We start from the raw sequence: 21,106 nt of genomic DNA, 5'->3' as shown, positions 1-21,106 counted from the left end.
AGTGCTCTCATCAGTCTTTATCACTACATTCACTACAGTCTTTTTTTCACGTATAATTTGCTTGAATATATATATATATATATATATTCATTCATACTCAAGCAAATTCAAGCATATTATACGTGATATATATAGGAACAGTATTACCATCATCATTATCATTATTATTAATTATTATTGGAAATATCCTGCTTGTTAGCTGCTAAAAGCTCCATGCTAACCGTGATGCTGATGAGAGGTGAGAGTTATAAGATGCTATAAAGACCACTAGGGATGAGGGGAGCTTCGTAGTCATTACGAGACACACCTCTTTAACATGTTCATAGTAACTGACATGCGACATGAGAGGAAGTCATCTGCTGCTTACCACTGATTTTAACAAAGCATTTCAGCCAAAGAGCAATTATGTGTTGCTAATAAGACGAAGTGGTAAGAGCAGCTACGACAGACACTCATCCACTACTGACAGCTTGAACAGATGATCTTCACAGGTTTGCATTTTTCACTCTTATAATCACCATTTTACCATAAAATAAGACTCACTGTAGTGAATGTCAACTTAGTGGGATCAGATTTTGAAAATATCTCAGCCTAAGTAGTCAAAGTCACCCAACACTGACTTTCAGCCAAGAAGCTCTTTTAGAAATCGTTTCCTCCAAATGTGCCTCTGCTGGCAAATGGCGAAGTGTCAAATTAAAATATGGAGCCACATTAAGCTTGTGCCTCCATTATTGCTGAATGTTCATCAGTGAATTGGAAGTTATGTTCAGTGACTGACTCCATATGGAAAGTTACGTTTATAGATGATCGTGCTGTTTTAAAAAGGGGACAAATAGATTAAATAGCTGCTAGATGTAAGTGCTGATATCACTCAAAATATTTTATAGTTTAACACACACACAGACACACATTCCCCAAGCTATATATCATACCTATTCTCTTTAAATTAAAGCCACAGTATTCCTACTAATCTGACTGGATCCTAAAAATTGACTGATGACAATGAACCTGAAACCCAGTTGGAAAATCTTCGACCCCAGTAACACACTCTATCTTTGCTGAGTAAATACAGTGTGTAAAGGACTGAAAACAGGCTCTGATCAATGAGGAGACAAATGTGAACAGTAATACAGGGTGACTTTACAAAAGGGCCCTCCGTGCTCTTTGAATCTCTCTCATCACAAATGGGATCAATGCACCAACAAAACAGCATTGATTTCTCCCTCTGATCACCATGAATCTGCTCTGGAGACAGGAGCCTAGTGTCACTGCTTTAGTCCACGTCATATCTGGCATTGTGTGGTTAGCAGCCTTCATGCAAAGAGCAGCTTCAACTGCATTTTCTTTTCCCATTTTGAAATTCCTTATTTGAGATTTCTGTTCCAGGCTAAAACACTGAATATTTCACTAACAGACAATATTACAGACACATGAAGGCATATAAACATAAACCTGAAAGGATGTTTGTATTCATAAATATATGAAATAAATAAATCCACAGAAAAAAGAAAAGAATGCGAAAGTGGCAGTCCTACATGGAGTGATATGACTCAGCCGTGGGGACACTCTGTTCATCCCATTACAATAATCTTAACAGCAAGATGCGTTTCCTTCCTGTAATGTCTGCAGTCAGGTTTCTTCTCCTCCGCTGTGAGCAGATATCTGTTTGACTCTCTCGCTTCAGGGGTCAAAACCCAGCTATCTGTCACATTTGGCAGCCATCTAGATACTCGCCTGAAGGTACCATAAATTCAATTCTAAATTTAAAGGAAGTCTTCAGTCTACGCACAGTTCACATTTGCTTCATTAAGGAGAGGCTAGAAATACGGTGCGCAGGCAAACACCCACTGGCCTCGCATTTAAATGTCATGCATCCAAACATCCAGAGGGCCTTTCATTTTGTTTCTGCACTCAACTTTTCATACAAACAATAAACAATTTTTTTTCTTTTTTCTTTTCGTTTTTTTTGGGGGGGGGTTTAGGTTTTTAGAGAAAAAAATCCAACAAAGTAAGAGCCTCTGATTCCTGCTATTTTAGTGCCCTTAAAAAAAATTAAATAAATAAAGCAATAAGACTGACAAATGAGTAAATCCTTCATAGGACAGTCTATTACGTAATGAATTTATTGATGTTCTGTCCGACTTGCTGCACGGCATCTCGGAGAGCATGATGTCAGCAGTGCCTGCAACAGGAAAATGGAAAGTAGTGTAGTATATAATCCGAAAATAGCACAGACATCCCTTAACATTATGAGGTCTGTCTCACCACCAAAAGACCAAAGAGTGGTTTGCGTAGCATTAACCTGTCATGTCAGAGAATTATGGCACATATTCCAACATCGTCTTGTCTCCTTTGCCTCATTTCTAATTTGTTTCTGAGTCACGCTCCACATTCAGTGTAACTTTGGTGTGATACAGTCACATATTGTATAGCGCTTGGACTCCTACCAAGCAGTTACCATAATATTTTACTCCAAAGTAACAAATGACTCCTCACATGCATCTGCTCATTGGATCACTGAAATGTTTTTTCTTTGTATACTTTTGTCAAAATACAAAGCTCTTTAAAAACCAGCATGGAAAAATTAGATTACTCCTTACTCCATGTTGGCAACACATAGACGTTACCTTCAGTGACAGTAACATGTGGGTGGGTGTCACAGTTAAATGTTTTGAAGCCTAAATAGGATTTTCTATCTTTTGAAAGATAACAGACAATCCACTGGTGATGGAATATAACAACCCGGGCTTTTGACTAAAACTGCTGTCGTCTTCGTGGTCAGGTTTTCAGTTAAGCTTTGAAGGGTTTGCCCATGGACCCAGCTGACACAATGCAATGTTTTAAAGGTTATCCTATCTTTGCATTGATATATCTTTAACGATAATATTTCTTCTGCGTCTTTACTGGGGTGGAGGTTATGTAATAGTGTTTTTATTCCTATAAAATGTGTTCAATATGAATAAATCAACGTAATGGTAAATGTTCTGCATCTGATGATCCCCACAAGCCAGTTCACCCATGTCACCCATGAAATGTTTCAACATTTCATTAGACTGATGCTGAGGCTACAGTCAATCTGTCAATAGAACACATTGGAAATGATAAGGCTGGACCACAAGAGCTTCAGCTAGAGTATTTTAATTAATGAAACCCCTTCACCGAGTTCGTTCACCCGCTACTGCCCTGTCATTGATTTAGTAGAGCCATCCTTTCTCAGGCCTGCAAAGTAAGAGGAGTGGTGCAATCAATAGACTTCAATTCGGCCTAATTCTAAGACTGAAATTTCGCCTCTGAACTTGCAGAAGGAGTGAAATGTAAAGGCTTGGTTTTCTGCAGAGGAGAGATGTACATCGATTAGACGCGTTTAGAAGCAAAAAAATATTCCTTGAGCAGATTCCAGCTGATACAAATTGTCTCGCCGTAAGAGTGTGAAATACAGCTGAATTTAGACTTGATGACCCATATAGACTCTGAGCACCATCAGAAAATGACAGTGTGTCAGGAGACCTCTCAGGCAGAAGCAAAAGGTTTTGCCCCATGACACTCTGTTGAGATGTCAAAACACATCTCCAGGAATGGTAAATATTCAGCAAAATCAAAGGCACACTCTAAAGACAAGACAAATTTCAAGGCGTTGTTCTTTTAGGCTAAGATATGGAGCATAACATCACACTCACACACTCACACACACACACACACAGACACGCATACACACACACACACACACACACACACACACACACAGGACCAAAGAGTAAATCTAATTCATAGATTAAAATATTTCAAATACATTTAATCTTTTCTGGTGAGGCTGAACTGGCCACTGAGGAGCTGAGGATGAAGGAGGGAAGTTAAAAAAAAAAAAGAAAAAAGAAAATGTATGCGGGAGAAAGCACAAATGCAAGCGGATGAAATATGTGAGCAGCAGAAGAAAGAGCAGAGGCAATGAAGGGGTTTGAGGGTGACAAAAGAGAGAGAAAGGTAATGAGGGAGGAGAGTTCAGTAATTGCTGGATTGGGTGAGAGAGCGAGAGAGTGAAGGGGGGAAGAAGGGGAAGGCCCTGGTGCAGTGTTTTCTGTCCTGTCACATCCTGAGGAGCCCCCTGAGAGCCGTGGGAGCGCTGAGCTGCATCACGACCTCTTCTCTGATTTCATGCTTTGATGCTCTTCGCTCTTAGCGGTGCAAACTGTTTCAGCGTTGCGCAAAAAAACCCCCAAAAAAACCCACCCGTCCTGTTTTATTCATAGTGATGATACTATCATACAACAGCATGCCTGGTGCGTACAACGTCTACACAGTGGTACCTCTCTGTGTTTGAAAATGTTCTTCTCCCTCTCTCTGTTTCTCTCCATCTCCTCATTGCCACTCATTTCATCCCCTCTCCCTTTCCCTCACCTCTCCTCCCCCTTTTCTTTCCAAACCTTTCCTCCATTTCTTTTTTCTCAGCTTGCGTCCTCTCCTATTGCTTTCCAATTTCTTGGCTCACTTCTCATTTTCCCTTCCTCCCTTTTCTCCCCTCTCTTCACTCCTCTTCCTCTGTCTTCTCCTCCGTGCTTTTCGCTCTCATTTATTTGCCTTAGTTTCCTCTTTGCTCCTCTGTCATCAGCTCCTTTACACTGAGCAGCGTGTAATCACATTTGTACTACATCGTGTCAGTTTGATCGGATTCATGCCTCCGTCCTCTGCCACCTCCGCAGGAAAAGAGATTGAAGCTTTTTGTCATATTTAAGTCATATCAGTGGGGGCAGGATTTCAATGAAATCTATATGAGAGTAACCTATTGTAGGGCTGCAAGTGCAGGGTTTAAAATGACTCACTCAGCATCAGTAATGATCCAACCTTCATTACATTAAAGACTGTGAATAATTCGCATGAAATACAGTGATGCTATGAAGCTGTGATAAGAGCGAGCAGTTAGACATGGTTTACTTGTGGCTGATATTGCTGGTGGCAGCAGGTTTGGTCCATATGCGCGCTCAAATGTGCACACACTCAGTCCCGTCACACACTCCCCCTTCTTCCTCTCCCACACAATGTGGAGCTGCACTACTCAAGTAGTGTAATCTCCGCAGTGACGCTGCGATCTTACTGCAGTTTAGCCACGCTCAGCTGCCCCTGGACCACGCAGCCCCACATAGCCTGCCAGCTGGCTCCTACGCACAGGGAGAAAGATGGGGGAACGATAGGGGAAAAAAAGGAGACAAAGAGGGAGAGAGGTAATGTAGAGATGGAGCTTGAGAGGACACGGAGAGTGAAGCTGGGACACAAAGAAAGAAGCCAAGAAAGAACGAAAAAGGTACGAGAGATCAGAAGACAGGGAAGTAAGGACGAAAAGAAGAAGAAGGAGGGAAAGTAGATCGGAGACGAGAAGGGAAGGGGAAGCATTGACGGTAGAGAAGAAGAGGTGGCTGTTAAATGAAAACGAGGAGAGACAAGTTGAGAGTGAGAGAGGGAGAAATGAGGGGAGTTTCAGCAGGGAAAAGACAGCCTAAGAGAACAAATAAGTAATGATAGGGTGATGCGTTCCCATTGTCTGTTGTGTCTGAGATGATAGCTAAGCCTCTCCCTCACATTGTTGGTGTGCTGAATACCACCAATCTTCCACCTCTCTGATCCCATCCACCCACACCTCTCTCCCCATTACTCCTCTCTAACTTGGCAATCTTTCTGCTTCAAAGCTGTCCCTCCTCCTCCTCCCTTCTCTCCCCTGCTCATCACACATATTGCGTTTCACAGCGTTCGTTTTCCCTCCTGCTTCCTTCCCACATCGTCCACTCTCATTTAAAGTGTTTACAGTATGTCACCACCTCTTATACCCCCAACTCTCCGTCCTTGATTCCCATGTAGCGTTACAGATTCCTGCGAGATCTGGATACTGGTGGGACCAAATTGAATTCAGTAATCTAATCAGCATTTTAGTCATCCATCCCATCCCATTACACTCAGCTCAGTCCATGCAGCTTGCGTCTGTCTCCGCCTGTTATATGGTTAATGGAGCTGCACAATGCAACTATGATGGGAGTCCAGCTCAGGTGGAACTAACCAAACACCAAATGGCTCTTTGAGAAACTCTGTAATTCAAATGATTCCAGACTGTGAAGTGAAATTTCTAATAAAATGAATAATTTATTGTTTGCTGTGCAACTGTGTTTTTGAAAGTTTGATTTATTTAAAAGCTATTAAATTGGGGGTGGGGGGTGGGGGGGGGGGGTTGTCTTTTATTCCTCTGGAATGGCCTGTTCCACTTTACTGCTGACTCCATCACTGGTCATGTCAACAGCCACATGCCTCAGCCGAAACACCTGCCGTTTACCTGCACGCAGGAAACCTGGTTACTCAGAGAAATCTGGTTAAGCAATATTTTCCTGTGTAGTTACCTGGTTACTGTAAATCCAGGACCTTACTTTGGTTGAAGTATTACTTCACTTACCTTTACTGTAACAGTGATATACTACGCAGTAAGATGACTGACTCTGTAGTGAGAGTACACAGCTTTTCCTCTCAACACAAATGTGTCTGATTTGCACAAATAGTCAAAATTCCAGCTGTGGAAACCGTGTACTTTGTGTTAGTTTCAGCTTTAATTGGACATTGGATTGACTGATTTAATGCTTGATGATTTCTCCTTTCATCTTCAGTGATGAAGTTCAAATCTTTGTCATGCACCTGCTCATACATAAAAAGCCATTTAGACAAATGGTTACATGTATACCAAGAAATTAGCTTTAGTCTATCTGGGGAAATCAGGTTTCTCTAATCCCAGATCCCAATTAGAGAAACCTTGTTTCTTGTATATTTACATTTACATTTACTCATTTGGCAGATGCTTTTATCCAAAGCATGAGGGACATCACTAGAGAGCTTCAGTGCAGTAGGAGACCTTGGCCCAAGTAATACATCTATTTAATAAGTGCAAGGAGATCTATATATATATATATATATATAGTACAGATATAGAGTGTCACAAAGAGGGTGTAACGCAGGTGGGAAAAAAAACCTTGTTCGTGCAGCAACAACCAACCAGTAGGAGCCACTGTGGCGCAGTAACAAGGACATGATATTTTACCGACTTTCCACATGCGGAATCTGCCAAGTGTGTTAAATTGAACATACAACCAAGCTGCAGGTACCACTGCTAAAACTGTTCCCAGATCTCATGGTGGGAGGTCTAGCCTTGTGCACCACCAACAGACCACCATGAAGACGACATCTTATTGTAAGGCTGTCATTGCAAAATAAGAACGTTGTTCTGCTCGGTTAAATAAAGGATATATTAAAATTAAAAAAAACGTGAAAAATGAAACCACCCTAATCAAAATCATCGACAGGTTTAACTGGCTGTGGTTTATTTCTGCACTTCAAGGCAATAAAATATTGCCATGGCACCTGTAAGACATCCACTCACCTCATTTTGTTGGCTGTAGTTAAGTGTAATTACTCCGGAAAACTCCAAATGGATAGCAGCAAGGTCATAGTAATCATGTAGGCTATGCTCAGACATGCACACGCACACACACATGTACACACACACACACACACACACACACACACACACACACACACACATATACACACATACAAAAAAAAAACACCAATCATGTTCACCTCAACGGGGAGGAGCCTCAGGGCAATCAGAAGGAGAAAGGAGAGGAGAATGGGGGAGGATGGGAGAAGAAAAGAGAGGCACATAGAATGGAGTGTGAGAGGGAGGGACAGGGGGTGAGGGATGGAGTCACGAACAAGGAGAAGCAGAGCGTAGAGCATGAATGCCTGCAGGACTTTGCTTGGTTAGAGAGGAAGAGAAGAGTTTACGTGGATACTCGGAAAGAGACAGAAAAATGTAGTCACATCCTGTGAGGATTTAACAGTGACTCCTCACATATGCTATTAACAAACTGTTTCATCATGTCAAAATAATATTTACACTTCCAATCTGAGCAATCTGTGTATTTACTATCATATAGATGCAATAAAGCAATAATTATTGACTTTTTGTTATCTGACAGGGTTAAATAAACAATTTTATATATACTGTATACTGTAACTATAATCTAAATTATGATGATGATGAAAAAAATAAATATTTCACGCCTGGCAGGGTGTGTAAATTTCTTATTTTACACATTTACCCACTATAATCCATATTTTTTCTCACTTTCTGTCACAACCTCCAGTCTCAAAGAGGCCCTGCCATATCAATTTTGCATCAGATGATGCGGTACAGTTGATGCATTGTCATGTCTCACTGTGGCAGTTAGTATCTAAGGTCTGTGTGCCTGATTTAATGTCCTCGCCACTCTGGCACAGACACAGTGAGTCAGCCCCCTGTACACAGCTCTGTGGTGATGGATTATACACCTGCAGCCACGGGCCCTGCTGGGACTCCTGCTCAACACACAGAGCACACAGGGAATACTAGCTGCCTTCTTAATCCTGACACAGAGACCAGTGGACCGAAACACCTCATCCATGTGAAACACGACTATAGGATAAAGTGTGACACGTAAAGCGCAAATACACAGAATTATTCTTTTATCTTTTCTGTCAAACGATACCCAACAGGAAGTAGTGTGGCCCCACCCAAACCATGACTTTCATTAGTAACATGCTTACACTTGAAAAATACAGAGTACTGTTACTGCATACTATTCAGTATGTAGAATGCATGACAATTACACCTTTACATTCAAAGACGGCCACACCACCAGAAAAATTAGGTTATTTTACTAGATAGGTCCCTTTTTGAGCCAAAAACATATTTTATGATCAAATAGTTAAAATCATACACTGATGTTTGCGAGCTTGTGTTGCAGCTAATCCTGCACAGTTATCCATCATACTGATTGGATAATGTCCTCTGATCATGTGGACCTAGAGTGGGTGCAGCACCAAAAACACTGAAAGCCACATTTTCTGCATTACTTTCCTGGTAAACGCACGTCTTTCACACTCCATGCCACCAACATGGCTTTCTATTATAAATTTGTAGTCTCCAGGCCCAAGCTAATATGACATCATCAGGGTTATTTTCTCCCCTTCATCGTTTTAGTCCATGTTGTATGCACAGCCATACATTTTACATGCAGAAGTCGCATTGCAAGTATTAGGTGTTTTAGCACGTGCAATTTAATTAATATTGAAGGAACTGCATTTTTTTTCCCCACAGTAGATGCACGGCACACTCGCTCACACTCAACAACACACACAGGCTTCCCTTACCTAGCCATCCCGAGCTGGAGTTGGGCACACACATGTCTGTCTCTGCGCTGGGCAGCACAAAGCCCACCACGAACACCTCCACCCCATCTGACATGAGCGCCAACCCGAGCACCAGGAACAGCTGCCACTGGAACCTCCCGTGGCCACACTCCTGGATGATCAGCTCGTACTGCTGGGCCAGCTCCTCCTCGTCAGCCTGTCTCTCCTGCTCCAGCTCCCTACGGTCCCTTGTGGCATCTGACATCGGCTGCCCCAGTGCCACCTGGCCCTCCTTATGCTTGCTATCTCCCGCCGAGGGGATCCCCTGGTACTCGCCCTCGTAGATCTCATCCTCATCATCGTGGCCCTCTGTGGCATCGCTTGAGCCATCCTCATTGTCATGGTAGCCCTCTCCATCCTGCCTCGGGGGGTTCCGGTAGAAATCCTCGTCACCGTCCTCCTCATCCTGGAATCGGCTGTAGTTGCGGTGGGATGAGTACTCGTCTGTGGCGCGGTCCACCGCCTTGTTGACTTTCTTGGTTGCATGCCGCTTGGCCTCCTTGACTATGTCCTTGGCCCCCTTAACCAGAGAAGTCCTGTTATTGTAAGTGTCCTCCATTCTGGCTCCACCGGTAGGTCTTCAGGGGGGTTCAAAGGATACTTCGAAGTAGAAGAAAGAGGGAAGAGGGGCAAGCTGATGGGAGGATTGCGAGAATGGTGAGATCAGTGGGTCTCAAGATGCAGCAGGGAAGGAAACTCTTGAGTCTGCAGTCACCACAGGAGATAACCCACAATGGCTGTGGCAATCATTGGCCGGGCTGAAAGAGATGGGGGAAGGGTAAGAGACAGACAGATAAAAAAAAAAAGAGAGAGAGAACGAGAAGGGACAGGGGACAGATCAGAAAGGAAAAAGAAAGAAAGTAAAAGAGAGGGAGATGATCATCAGATAGTGCCCGTAACTCATGTCTCCCCCCGCTACATTCATAACTATCCCAGACTAACAGGTGACATTGCAGTGACAGCACATACCCTCTTTAATCATTCACTGGCCATTCTCCCAGGCCTTTTAATCATCCGGAGTGACGTGAAGAAAAAGGCTTTGGCTGTATAGTGTTCAGTATTTATTCAAAATGAACATTCAATTTCCAGGGGCGCTCTCCTTGTTCTATATTTCATGAGTTGACCGTAGTTTTGGAGAGATGAGCATTTTAAACGGAGATGCTGAATCTGCTGACTCATGATCAGCTCTGAGGAACAGAAGCTAATAAACAAGGCTCTGCTCAAAATCAATTTGCCCCCAATAAAGAGCTGGTTTATTATAATGGGAGTGACAATCCAACCAGAACGGCACTGTCATATTTAATCCGTGCAAAGGAAGGAGGAAAGAAGAAATGGTCACATGTGGATACAGAGATAAATGCACGCTCTGACACACACACAGTGACACAATACTTCTTCTCTAAGGCCTCTAATTTTGTGTAGGGAAGGTATCTGTGACACATCGAATGAGTCGCACACACTTGCAGGAAGAACGCATCAACAGATACACACACATCTCAAACATGCTACGCACACATGTGAGTGTGCGCACACGCAGCATGGATGGGGAAGCCCTTTCCCATCTTGGCAGACCAGCTCTGAGGGGAGGGAGACCCCCCACCCCCCCTGCCCCCCCCAGCCCAGCACTGTGAATGATGTAACATGATTTCATGCAAGTGCTCAAACTGTGATCCACAGTTCATCATCACATTGCCTCCACAGGCTCCTTCCAACCTCTTTATTCTATAATGTGTCATAGAACGGATTCACAACTATTACCAACCAAATACAAAATGATGAAATTCAATCAGTTAAATGAGAAAATACTAAATTTATTACATGATATGAAATATTCTAGATAAGATGGATACTTAGGAATAGGATGGGGATGGTCAGAGCTGTCCAGTGTGTGTATGTGTGTGTGCGGTTCCCATGTGTCTAGGAGCTGCTCACCACAGCCTCTAATGAACACTGAAGCCTTGTCAGGAGGACACAAATCACAGGGCCAGCTCCAGCTCCCATAATGCCATTTTACTGGGTAAAATGACACTGCTGATTCAAGGTGACTCCACTAATCCCTTTTGGCTCATTGGATGACTTCTGTGGTTATGAGCACACTCCTTTACACATTGGCCGATAATTTTGTAATACCTCCACTGACACGGGTGGTGCCTCAGACATTCACAAGGATGATTCATACAGCAGCTTTTTAGCAATCTGTTTGTTTCTTTTGTCCAAAAGCAACTGTTCCCTGAATCGCTGGTGAGGTGCACATTAAACATTTAAAGAAAATGAATTCTGAATTCCTCAGTAGACGAACACTCTGCCAGGAGCATGTCAGGGTTCAGTGGTGTCACTGAACCGATGTCATTTATTGTTTCGGGATCAGGTCATGTTGGCCATCATTCACTTTTTTTTTTTTTTACTTACAATGAGCATGCACACATACACACACCGGCAAAAGGAGATGCATCCTGGTGGAGCCTGCCTGTCAGAGAATCAATGGAGTGTATGTTGAGGCCCGCTGTCAGTGGTGATGAAGCTCAGAGGACACCCGAGCACACAGACGACCGACCTCACCTGACCACAGCTGACGAGACCCCGACAGCGCAGACAGCCCGAGCAATGAGAGCAATCACAATCAAACTGGATAACCACCAACACTTTTTCTTTTTGCTGTCTCTAAGTTGTATCTTCTCTATTTCTTGCCTCACTCTCAGGCTCCCCTATTAGAATCTACTGTTTCCACTGATGCCTGTTTGTCAGAAAATGTTAATTCTTCCATTTAAAATAATCTGCGCATTTGTAGACCATGACCAGCTCACTAGTCCTTTTTCCAACTTATTGCCGTCACCCAGGCCTCAATGTCAGTTGTAAGTCCAGTATTTGTATATCCTGGTTTTCTATTATCCCTATCTTCTTCACCTCTTTACCTATGTTCAGTTCACACCCTCATTACTTCCCTTCAAGGTAACCAAACACTCTAAACATTGATTATTGACAAACCAACAAGGTGATGAGGAAAAGCATTGGAACATAAAGAAGCTTCATCCACACTGAACCCAGGGCATAGCTGTTCTCTATAATTGGTATAAATAGAGTTAATAAAGTGTGTGTATCGTTGTTGTGAACCATGTGGGGATGGCTGAAAATAGGCCTTGCTCTAGCAATAACCTCTGTCTGCATGATGGATAGTGGCCCTGCTTTCCTTCAACCTCTTTAAAATACTGAAAAAACACTGGGTCAGCTATCACTTGGCCCCAAATCTCCTCTTGCATGAATATGAAGACAGATGAAGGCACTAGAGTTAAAGGAGGAGTTTTGGCCAAATATCCAACTCAGGGAAAAGAAAAAAAAAAAAGAAAAGGTTAATATCCAACTAACTCTGTCATTTTATAAGACCCTTTCATTGCTTATCATGGATCATTAGCTAAAAGTGGCAAAGTGATGCAGCTAATAGTCAGCATTTTGACAGAAAAAAAAACACCATATTACATATCAATGATCATAATAGCAATAAACAGCCTAAGCAATTATCAGCACAATGGGGGTTTCCTGCAATCAACAAAAGTCAACCAAAGGATTGATGTCAGTGTTGGTGTTGTCCAGCAGTCACCAAACGGACTGGAATGAGCATGCAGGCTGTAAGAGTAAGAAGTAAAAAATCAATTCTGGTCCTAGAAATTCAGGTTGCTTAACCCACAACTGCTGGAGGAGACAAATACTTAATGTTTTTCGTGGGAACTTGAAGCAAAATCAATAGTGCCTTTTATTTATTTATTTATTTTTCTGGCTAAGTGCAGTCCCGTAGTCCAGACATTGGCTCTTTCACAGTACACAAAAAACTAATGATGCAAAACAATTAAGGCAGCGGTGTCCCTTTCTTTTTATATACTCCAACTATTCTCAGGGCAATAAATGTTACAATAAATGCACCCTTTGCAGGAATTTCCTACCTTGCTTTGTTCCTTTGTTTGTTGTTATTGTTAAATGCCATACACAGACACTATACATTGAACAGTTTAACAGTTTATGTCCTTTGCACTGTAGGAATCACAAAACTCCCAAATGCTTTCCATCTCAGTCTGGTTTGACTTGTCACTGTCCTGCCCTTTCAAAGACATCGCAAGCACAGTGACTTGACAGCTGGTTTGTTCTATTAGCATCAGAAAGAGCAGGTCCAATCTCTAAGTGGGCAGAGCCGCATGTAATCCCATCAAAACGGAGAGCCCATGACCTCATCTGGAAGGCAGAGGCCCAACCAGCCCAGGACGTCTTCTGTTAGGAGATTTCATCAAACACTGATGCCATTACTGACTGAGTGGGGGGGGGGGGGGGGGGGGGGGGGGGTTTACAGGAGAAGTATTAATAAGAAGTGGTGCCTGGATAAAAGAACTTAGAGAGAGAGGAAGGAAATGGATGTTGAATGGTTGGGGAATAGAATAAAACAATAGTTTAACAAAGGACATACAGTATAAAGAGAATCATGTCACCACACAGATGACATCTTTCAAACCCTATAGCACCTCTGTTCAACACTCTCGCTCCACCGCAGGAGATAAAAACTTCACGGCTGATCTCAAGACATGTTAATGTTATATCATATACAGATACATAATCTATCTGTGCATACACAATGAAGCTGGAGCAGGTTGATATCTGCCTTTCTTCCCATGAGGAGCCAGCATTGTTAATAATAGTATTGACTTCACTCACTTCTGTGCCAAAGGAATTTCCCACTGTGCATATTAACATTGTGAATCTCCTCCGTTCATAAATTGTTACATTTCTACAGAAAGACAGAAAACATGTTTTGGATTCATAGATATTAAAAAAAAAAAAAAAAAGATCCCATCCCACACTGAAGAGGAGTTGTTCTGTTTTTCTGTTTGATCATCTTGGTAAATATATGGTCTTTCTGCCCTGCCAGACCTCACTTCTGACACAATACAGTGTTTCCATAGGACTTTTAAAACATAACGTGTCACCACCACTGTCTGCTGCAGACCTTTCATGTTGCAATGATGTAATAACCCTGATTAGGCAAGGGATGCTGGTGTTTTTTTTCTCTCTCCCTAACACTTAATTGCTCTTTTTGTCAGCTGTTTAATGTGATGCAGAATGATTGTGTATGTGTACTTAAAATTCACAAAGGTTGTAAATTTGACAGGAGAGAAAAAACACCAGGACATCTTCAGCTCCTCTCAGAGAGGAAATCATTCCCTGTCATTCTAGCAGACACACAAATGACAAGAGGAGTCTTAAATCTAATATAAAATGTTGGTTTTAACTTGCCGCTGAAATAATGACTAATTGGTTCATTTAAACACAATGTACAGACACAGTCTTTTTGTGAAGCTCTCTCTACTCTCCGCTGCATCATTTCTGGCACAGCTTACTTTCTACTGAGTCCTTCCTTCCATTTATCCATGAAACACTGGCATAGAAAATGTTTACCTCTTAAAATAGCTTGTGTGATGCTGCATCACTTTAGGAAAACTAACAAAATTACAGGTCAGTGTGGCTGCTTGAGAAGGGGCTGTTATTGAATGCCGAGGTGGGGCGTTCTGAATCACAATGAGATTCTTGTTTACCATGGTAGGGGGAAAAAAAATCTACATCAACTTGAAATCAATGATAAGTGGAGGCAAAGGAATGAATTCTGCAACCTGCGATCACTTTACCTCATCTAACACTTATTCTGTGATGGAGGCCTTGAGTGTAAACCCAGCAGGACAACTACAGCAGCCTTCGCATTGCAAACAAAGCACTTTGCCACAGATTTCCAGTTCACCGGCTGTGTGCCTGTCAATCGCTCACTGCCTCTTGAGGTGCAGTTAGCGGATGAGTCAGTTGCCTGCTCCTGCATCCTCTCCTCTTTTTGGCGGCAGTGCAGAGTGCTTTAACTGCCCCAGGGCAGGTGGCTGGATTGCACTACAGCATGCACAGTCCGCAGCCAACAATCCAAAACTCTACTCATGCCAAGGACAAATATTTCCCTAAAAAAAACATGCTGTTGAGCAAAATATGGGTAAACTATATGAGCTCCAGGTAGCAGTTACCAAAACCCATACACCCATCTAAAGCTTACAAACCACAGTTCAAGTAAGCAAATCCACTGACAGACCTCATTGATATAGCTTAAATTACATATTTTACAACAAGCTACACTGTACATAATGAATTTAAAGATTTTATGTCACTCATAAAACATGAGTGAATTCGACAAATAAAAAGGTATGAAATTGAAACTCACTACATCCCTAGTTAGGCTATATCAATTCTTATGCATGAAGCCTACTTTCAGCTAATTATGCCAATCTCTCTCTACTTTTGGAGGAGGCATATGGACTCACAGGAAAAAAAAACAAAAAACAGACATGCCCGGAAACAATCCCAACTTTTAACAAATGATACACAAACTTATGAATAAATAATGAGGCATTCCTGCGCCTCAGCCTCGATGTTAGTTGGAGATATCAATGAAAAGATGCAAGTAACTTAACAACATCACTTGTAAGCCCGAATATAGCTGAGTACAGAGGAGTGACACAGAAAATACTGGCTTTTTCTAACTCGTGTCACACAGTCAGCATGTTTTCAAGAGAAAAAAAAGTCATCACTTACCATCATTTATAGCGACAAGACTGGAGTGAGCTGATAGTTACCCATTGCATCAGACAGTGAAAAAAAAATCTCGGTGGCTTGTTACTGTAGAATAGGATCAGAGGTAATTTGCCAGCGCACGACAATGCTTTTTTTCCCCCCACCGATGCAGTCCTCTCGCTGCAGCACTTCAGGAAAGGAGAGAGGGAAAGAGAGAAATAGATGTGTATAAGAGACAGGTGTATAGGCAGTGTAATCAATAATTGTATTTCATTGAGTGATGCGGGTAATTCTGTCTGATGGAACAATCTAGTTAGGTGACTGAATGACGTGAAACACTGCAACGCATGAATGCTAAACAGACGAAGAAGAGTCGGCGAGTCTCCATTCACTTTATAGTGCAGACCACTGCTTCACGATTATTTGTTTCAGTCTTAAACAATAGTGTAGTTTAACCGTGACAAACAGGCCCAGACTTCTGCAAGAGTGCAAAACTTTATGGTTCAGGCAACAACAACAACAAAAAACTGCTTAAACTGAAAGTTTTTGACTTTTTTTTATGCAGGTGAGTTGCAAGGTTGGTCTTACATCTGAATTCTGCGAACGCACTGATTCGTCTCTTTTGCATTTCAGTGCATTCAATCGTCAGTTTTTTCCACAAAACTAGAGCTGTCTGCGAGCTCACCTTGTTTATGCAGTGAGCCGCACAGTGCATTTCAACGACTGTCTCTGTCCGTGGTGCTGACCCACAGCTGCGAGTCTCAGCGGCTCCAGTGCGCCAGGTTCGGGTGCTGATGCCACACAGATGATCGCACTTTGCGTCGTGCACATACAGTCGCCAGTTCTCGGGGGCACCGAGATGAATATTTAAATGTTTATCCGTGCAGAATTCTGAGTCACGCGGGCTTCCCTCTACAACTCTTCCTAAGAAGCGTTAGTTAAGAAGTGGATTGGTCATGAATAATAAATGATGGAGTAAACGGTGTTTGGGATCTTTAAATGAGAAGGAGAAATATATGCGATACAGCACAATATAACAAGGCCATTATAAGAAACATGATAAATCACAAGCCTTTTAGAAGAATTTAATCATGTTTGTTATAAGATGCTAGTTCTTCCAAGGACTTGACACACTGCCAGGATCAATACAAATATGGGCACAAATATACCCACAGCCAACATTCATAATCTAATGTATCACGGCACTAGAACAAAAGCAATGAGCACGTTCTCTTACTGGCTCCAAGCATTCCTCCACCACTGCTCTACATTAACTGCCTCCATTTGACTTCCTGTTAGATCCACTTATACATCAGTAGGAAAGACAGAGCTAAGTAAAGCATCAAATTAAGATAATGGACCATAACTGAGAGCAGCTTACCTAGGATCCATACTCTTGAACCCCAACCAATAGACACAGCAAATGATAGCACAAGTTTAAAAAAAAAAAAAAAAAACTTAATCTGTGAACAAGAGACAGTTTCTCTTTTGACACCCACACTTGGTCGCCTGCAATACACTGAGGGCCAGGAACCCCAATGTTTGATGGTCCTGATCACAACAAGTCTCAGAGACCCTCAGAAATAGAACAGTTATAAATGTAACTTTGGTTCAGTGAATCAGAAAAACAGGTAGAATTCTCACTCCGTCAACCCGTGACATTTGATGAAAAGACAATATGATGGAAGAAGGGTTTTACACTTGACCATACACCTTGCTTCGTCCCAGATCACAGGTGAATTCTGCCGGTATCAAAACTCAACCTGTACACGTGCAATGTTCAGTGCTAACACACCATATCTTAATCATTCAGAATTCATAAAATCACATTTACGGTACATTTGTGATTCTTATTTTACACAGTGAAGCCTGTAGAGGTGCTTTCATGGCTGCACCCTTGGTTACAGACTATGTTTTTATTCACAGTATTATTTTTTGTCACAGTAGAGCTTGGTGTTCATATTCATAATTCAGATACTATGTTAACAAAACGATTTTTTTCTCATTTACACTGTGTTTTACCCTCGCCAACACTCCACTGAGCTTCATTTCATAACACAAAGTAACCTGTGCAGTATGTAAAACCCTCAATGCTCAGATGCAATTTAAGCACAATTAAACCCGTTCATTCCTCTTATGCCTGCAAATGAAGATCACAGAGGTAGTAATACTATTGACGAACACCAAAGATTATACAATCCTGTTACAATAATTGCATAACCGAGCACAGGCTCTTTGAGATAAGTAGTCTCTTTAGATGGAGTGTGAGACAGTGACTGCCTGTATGCCTGCTATGTCAGATTCCAATGCCTCTGAAACCCGCGAGTGGTTCCTGGAGAATGGGAGGGAGGGGGGAAAAAAGGGAGATGACGGACTGATGCAAGCACAGGGACATTCAGCCTTTCAGTATTCACATCGTTAAAGCCTGCAAACTATACCAGCTCTACCAGTGAGACCCAGTCCACGGCAGAAATTAGTATGAGAAAGCTCTTTGATGTATTACACCCTGTCCATCCAATTCCTTATTCTCACTTTTAGAGAAACTAAATCTCAATTGCTCCATGTTTAAACGTCTTAATGTAGGAAATGCAATTCATAGTGCAGCATGGTTCCCTACTGGGTTTAAACACCAACTCATGGCTCTGACACTGGTTGTGCATCATGTTTACTGAACAGGATTGTAAATGATGCATACAGTGTGCACAAAGACACACACAACACAAAAGCGTGCAAGGGCACACACAGACTCGTAAAAAAAAAAAAAAAAAAAAAGCATCTATCTTTTTTCCTCTGAATTTGATGATTCACAAAAGCAGTGACCTGAGGCTTGGGACACTCTCTGGCTTTGATTCAGAGTTGGGAGACAAACCCCCCTCAAGCCATAAGCCTCCATTTACTACTGCTGGAGAGCTGAGGAGCACTTAGCTTAATGTACAGGACAGTAGAATGACCCAAACACACACACACACACACACACACACACACACACACACACACACACACACACACACACACACACACTTCACTGCGCATGCCGGCGCATTCTCTCCCTCTTCTTTTGTAGGGCTTTTTCTCTTCTCTTTGTCACATCAAAATGCACACAAGCAAGAAAGATGCTCATGCATTTCAGTGTCTTTTTATTACAATGAAAATACAAGGAATTTCCATATTTTCCAGAGCTTGCAGATTGGATTCTGACATGTACGCAGAATGGCTGTCAAAGTAATGAATTCCCATGCCACATGCAGTAAATGTAAGATAATATTGGTTGTAGGCACTGTGGTAAAAAAGTGACAGCATCGGAATACCATATAATCCTGCTGGCCGAGCAATTCAGACCCTTCAGTGCTTAGGTATCCCTCTCATCCTCTCCATATGAATTTATGTGTTGTACAACATACTATATACATAAACATAGAACATGACATTGTTACATTAATATCTACATATAAACATGCACTTATACTCTACGTACATAAGATATTCAAAGAACACACAGAAGGCATACTTAATTATGATATACAAAACATAATGCATGTAAATTTGTTTTTCTAATCTACCAAACATGAAACCACTGGAAATGTGTTGCATGGACATTATGCAATGTTTGAGTAAACAAACACTGCATGTTTCCACACAGATATATGCGGTAAAATGTATTAAATTCCTGTTTTTTCACATGCATCCTACTCCCCCGAGATCTAAAATCGGTGTAGTGCCTGCAGTGCCAGCTTTCCTTAAGGAATGAATAGAGAGGTGGAGGTAGACTGGAAGAACTGTCTGCGGCTTATCTTCATCCAGATTATAACAAACAGATGTGGACACTGATGGTAATTGTTGGTGCCTTTTGGAGATAGAAGCTCGGGCTAACTGATTTAGTGTCCGTCTTTGCTCTCAGCCTCCACTGCTCATCTGCACTCATGTGACTGACCACTTTATGTTGGACTCAGCATGTGCTATACTGCATGGATTTGTTACATAATAATGGAGGAAAATTATGCTGGTTTGTCGTCTCTCACCTGGTTGTTAGTACTATGTTATCTGAGGGCGATCAATGAAGCCATGTGTTTACAAGTCCTGGCGAATTCGGTACCCAAGAATTCTGAAAGAAAAACAAAAGGACACTGGTGTCACTGATAGAGAGATGTGATGGATTAGAGAGGCCCAAGGGGGAAGTCCTGGTCCATCAAAATATAATGAAAACTAATTTGAAAACAGCAGGCAGCTATGAATAACTCCAAGATGAGTTCTGGCAACATTGTGTTCAGTGAGAGGTCAACATTGTCTCATATGTGAGAAAAATGGGTTGATAACAATACGATTGATGATAGCACATTAGTTGTTTCCTTCAGGAGTTATGGCTGTCTGTAAATACATTTGACTGAAAATCGATCAAAGGCAGAAACAATTTTACACCGAGTTTACAATCTGCAGTTTAACAATAGGAATGCAAATGATACAAATACAAAACAATCCTTTTTTTTATCTGTCAAAAGCAAAATGCAGCATAAAACTGTAAAAGTACTGTAAGAAAAAGTTCCCCAACAAAGTCAACCTGTATAAGCACAGAACATTATTTCCTAATTTCTGCTCTGTCTATCATTGCAAGGTCCTGAATAGTCTAACGTACCTGAGCTAAAATACCAGGGGGAAGAAAGTTAAATGGATTGTGATTATTGTCCTGGAACAGATTGAACAGGCTATGAGAGAAGAATGTGAGCTGAATCCCATTTCAACCCACAAGCCCAGGTGCATTTCTTTTGCTCAAAGGAAGGTGAAATTTACAAAAGGGATCTAAAGAAAGGTTTGAGGCACTAACACTGGCTTTAATCTAACCACTATCAACAGTAGCTTATTACCTTTGTCTGCAACAAAGAGAAAGCATTATACAGAATTGGTACAGAAGGGAGTCCTGTCCCTATCGTCTGTCTTTTATCTTAAACTCAGATCTAAGTTATTGTGTATCATTTAATTCATGGTTGCGCTCATGTCGGTAAAAGGACAGGTGTAATAACCAATACCGATGCCAATACCAATACCAATCAGAACTGCTTTGTGTTAATTAACAACACATTGATTATTCTGTACATATCTGAGAAATAGTAATTCAATTTAATGCAACTCCATCTTATCCCACATGGGGCAATTAAAAAGATGTAATTAATAGTACAGTCCTGAAGACAAACAGAATACACACATTACATATCCCACAAGAAGGGACTGGGCACTATACCAGATTAACAGTTGGCTGTTATACATTGTG

The 21,106-nt window shown here is 41.7% G+C and overlaps 1 protein-coding gene across 1 annotated transcript in view; it reads right to left on the bottom strand.

Moving 5' to 3' along the window:
- Window positions 1-16,023, bottom strand: part of sv2ca (synaptic vesicle glycoprotein 2Ca) — a 29,769-nt gene extending 13,746 nt beyond the window's left edge. Inside the window, exons 1-2 of the mRNA XM_023413446.2 lie at window positions 15,865-16,023; window positions 9,220-10,016 (exon numbers count right to left, since the gene is read on the bottom strand). Coding sequence (XP_023269214.1) covers window positions 9,220-9,817 — 598 coding nt within the window. The 5' untranslated portion in view covers window positions 9,818-10,016; window positions 15,865-16,023. The remainder of the gene's footprint in view (window positions 1-9,219; window positions 10,017-15,864) is intronic.
- Between the last annotated feature and the right edge of the window lie 5,083 nt (window positions 16,024-21,106).

The sequence above is a fragment of the Seriola lalandi genome, unplaced genomic scaffold (assembly GCF_002814215.2).
Source record: "Seriola lalandi dorsalis isolate HSWRI2012SDOR001 ecotype SW California unplaced genomic scaffold, Sedor1 jcf7180002054517, whole genome shotgun sequence".
In the NCBI taxonomy this organism is placed as follows: Eukaryota; Metazoa; Chordata; class Actinopteri; order Carangiformes; family Carangidae; genus Seriola; species Seriola lalandi.
The sequence above is the reverse complement of the archived record's forward strand: the minus strand, read 5'-3'. Positions and strand labels throughout refer to the sequence as shown.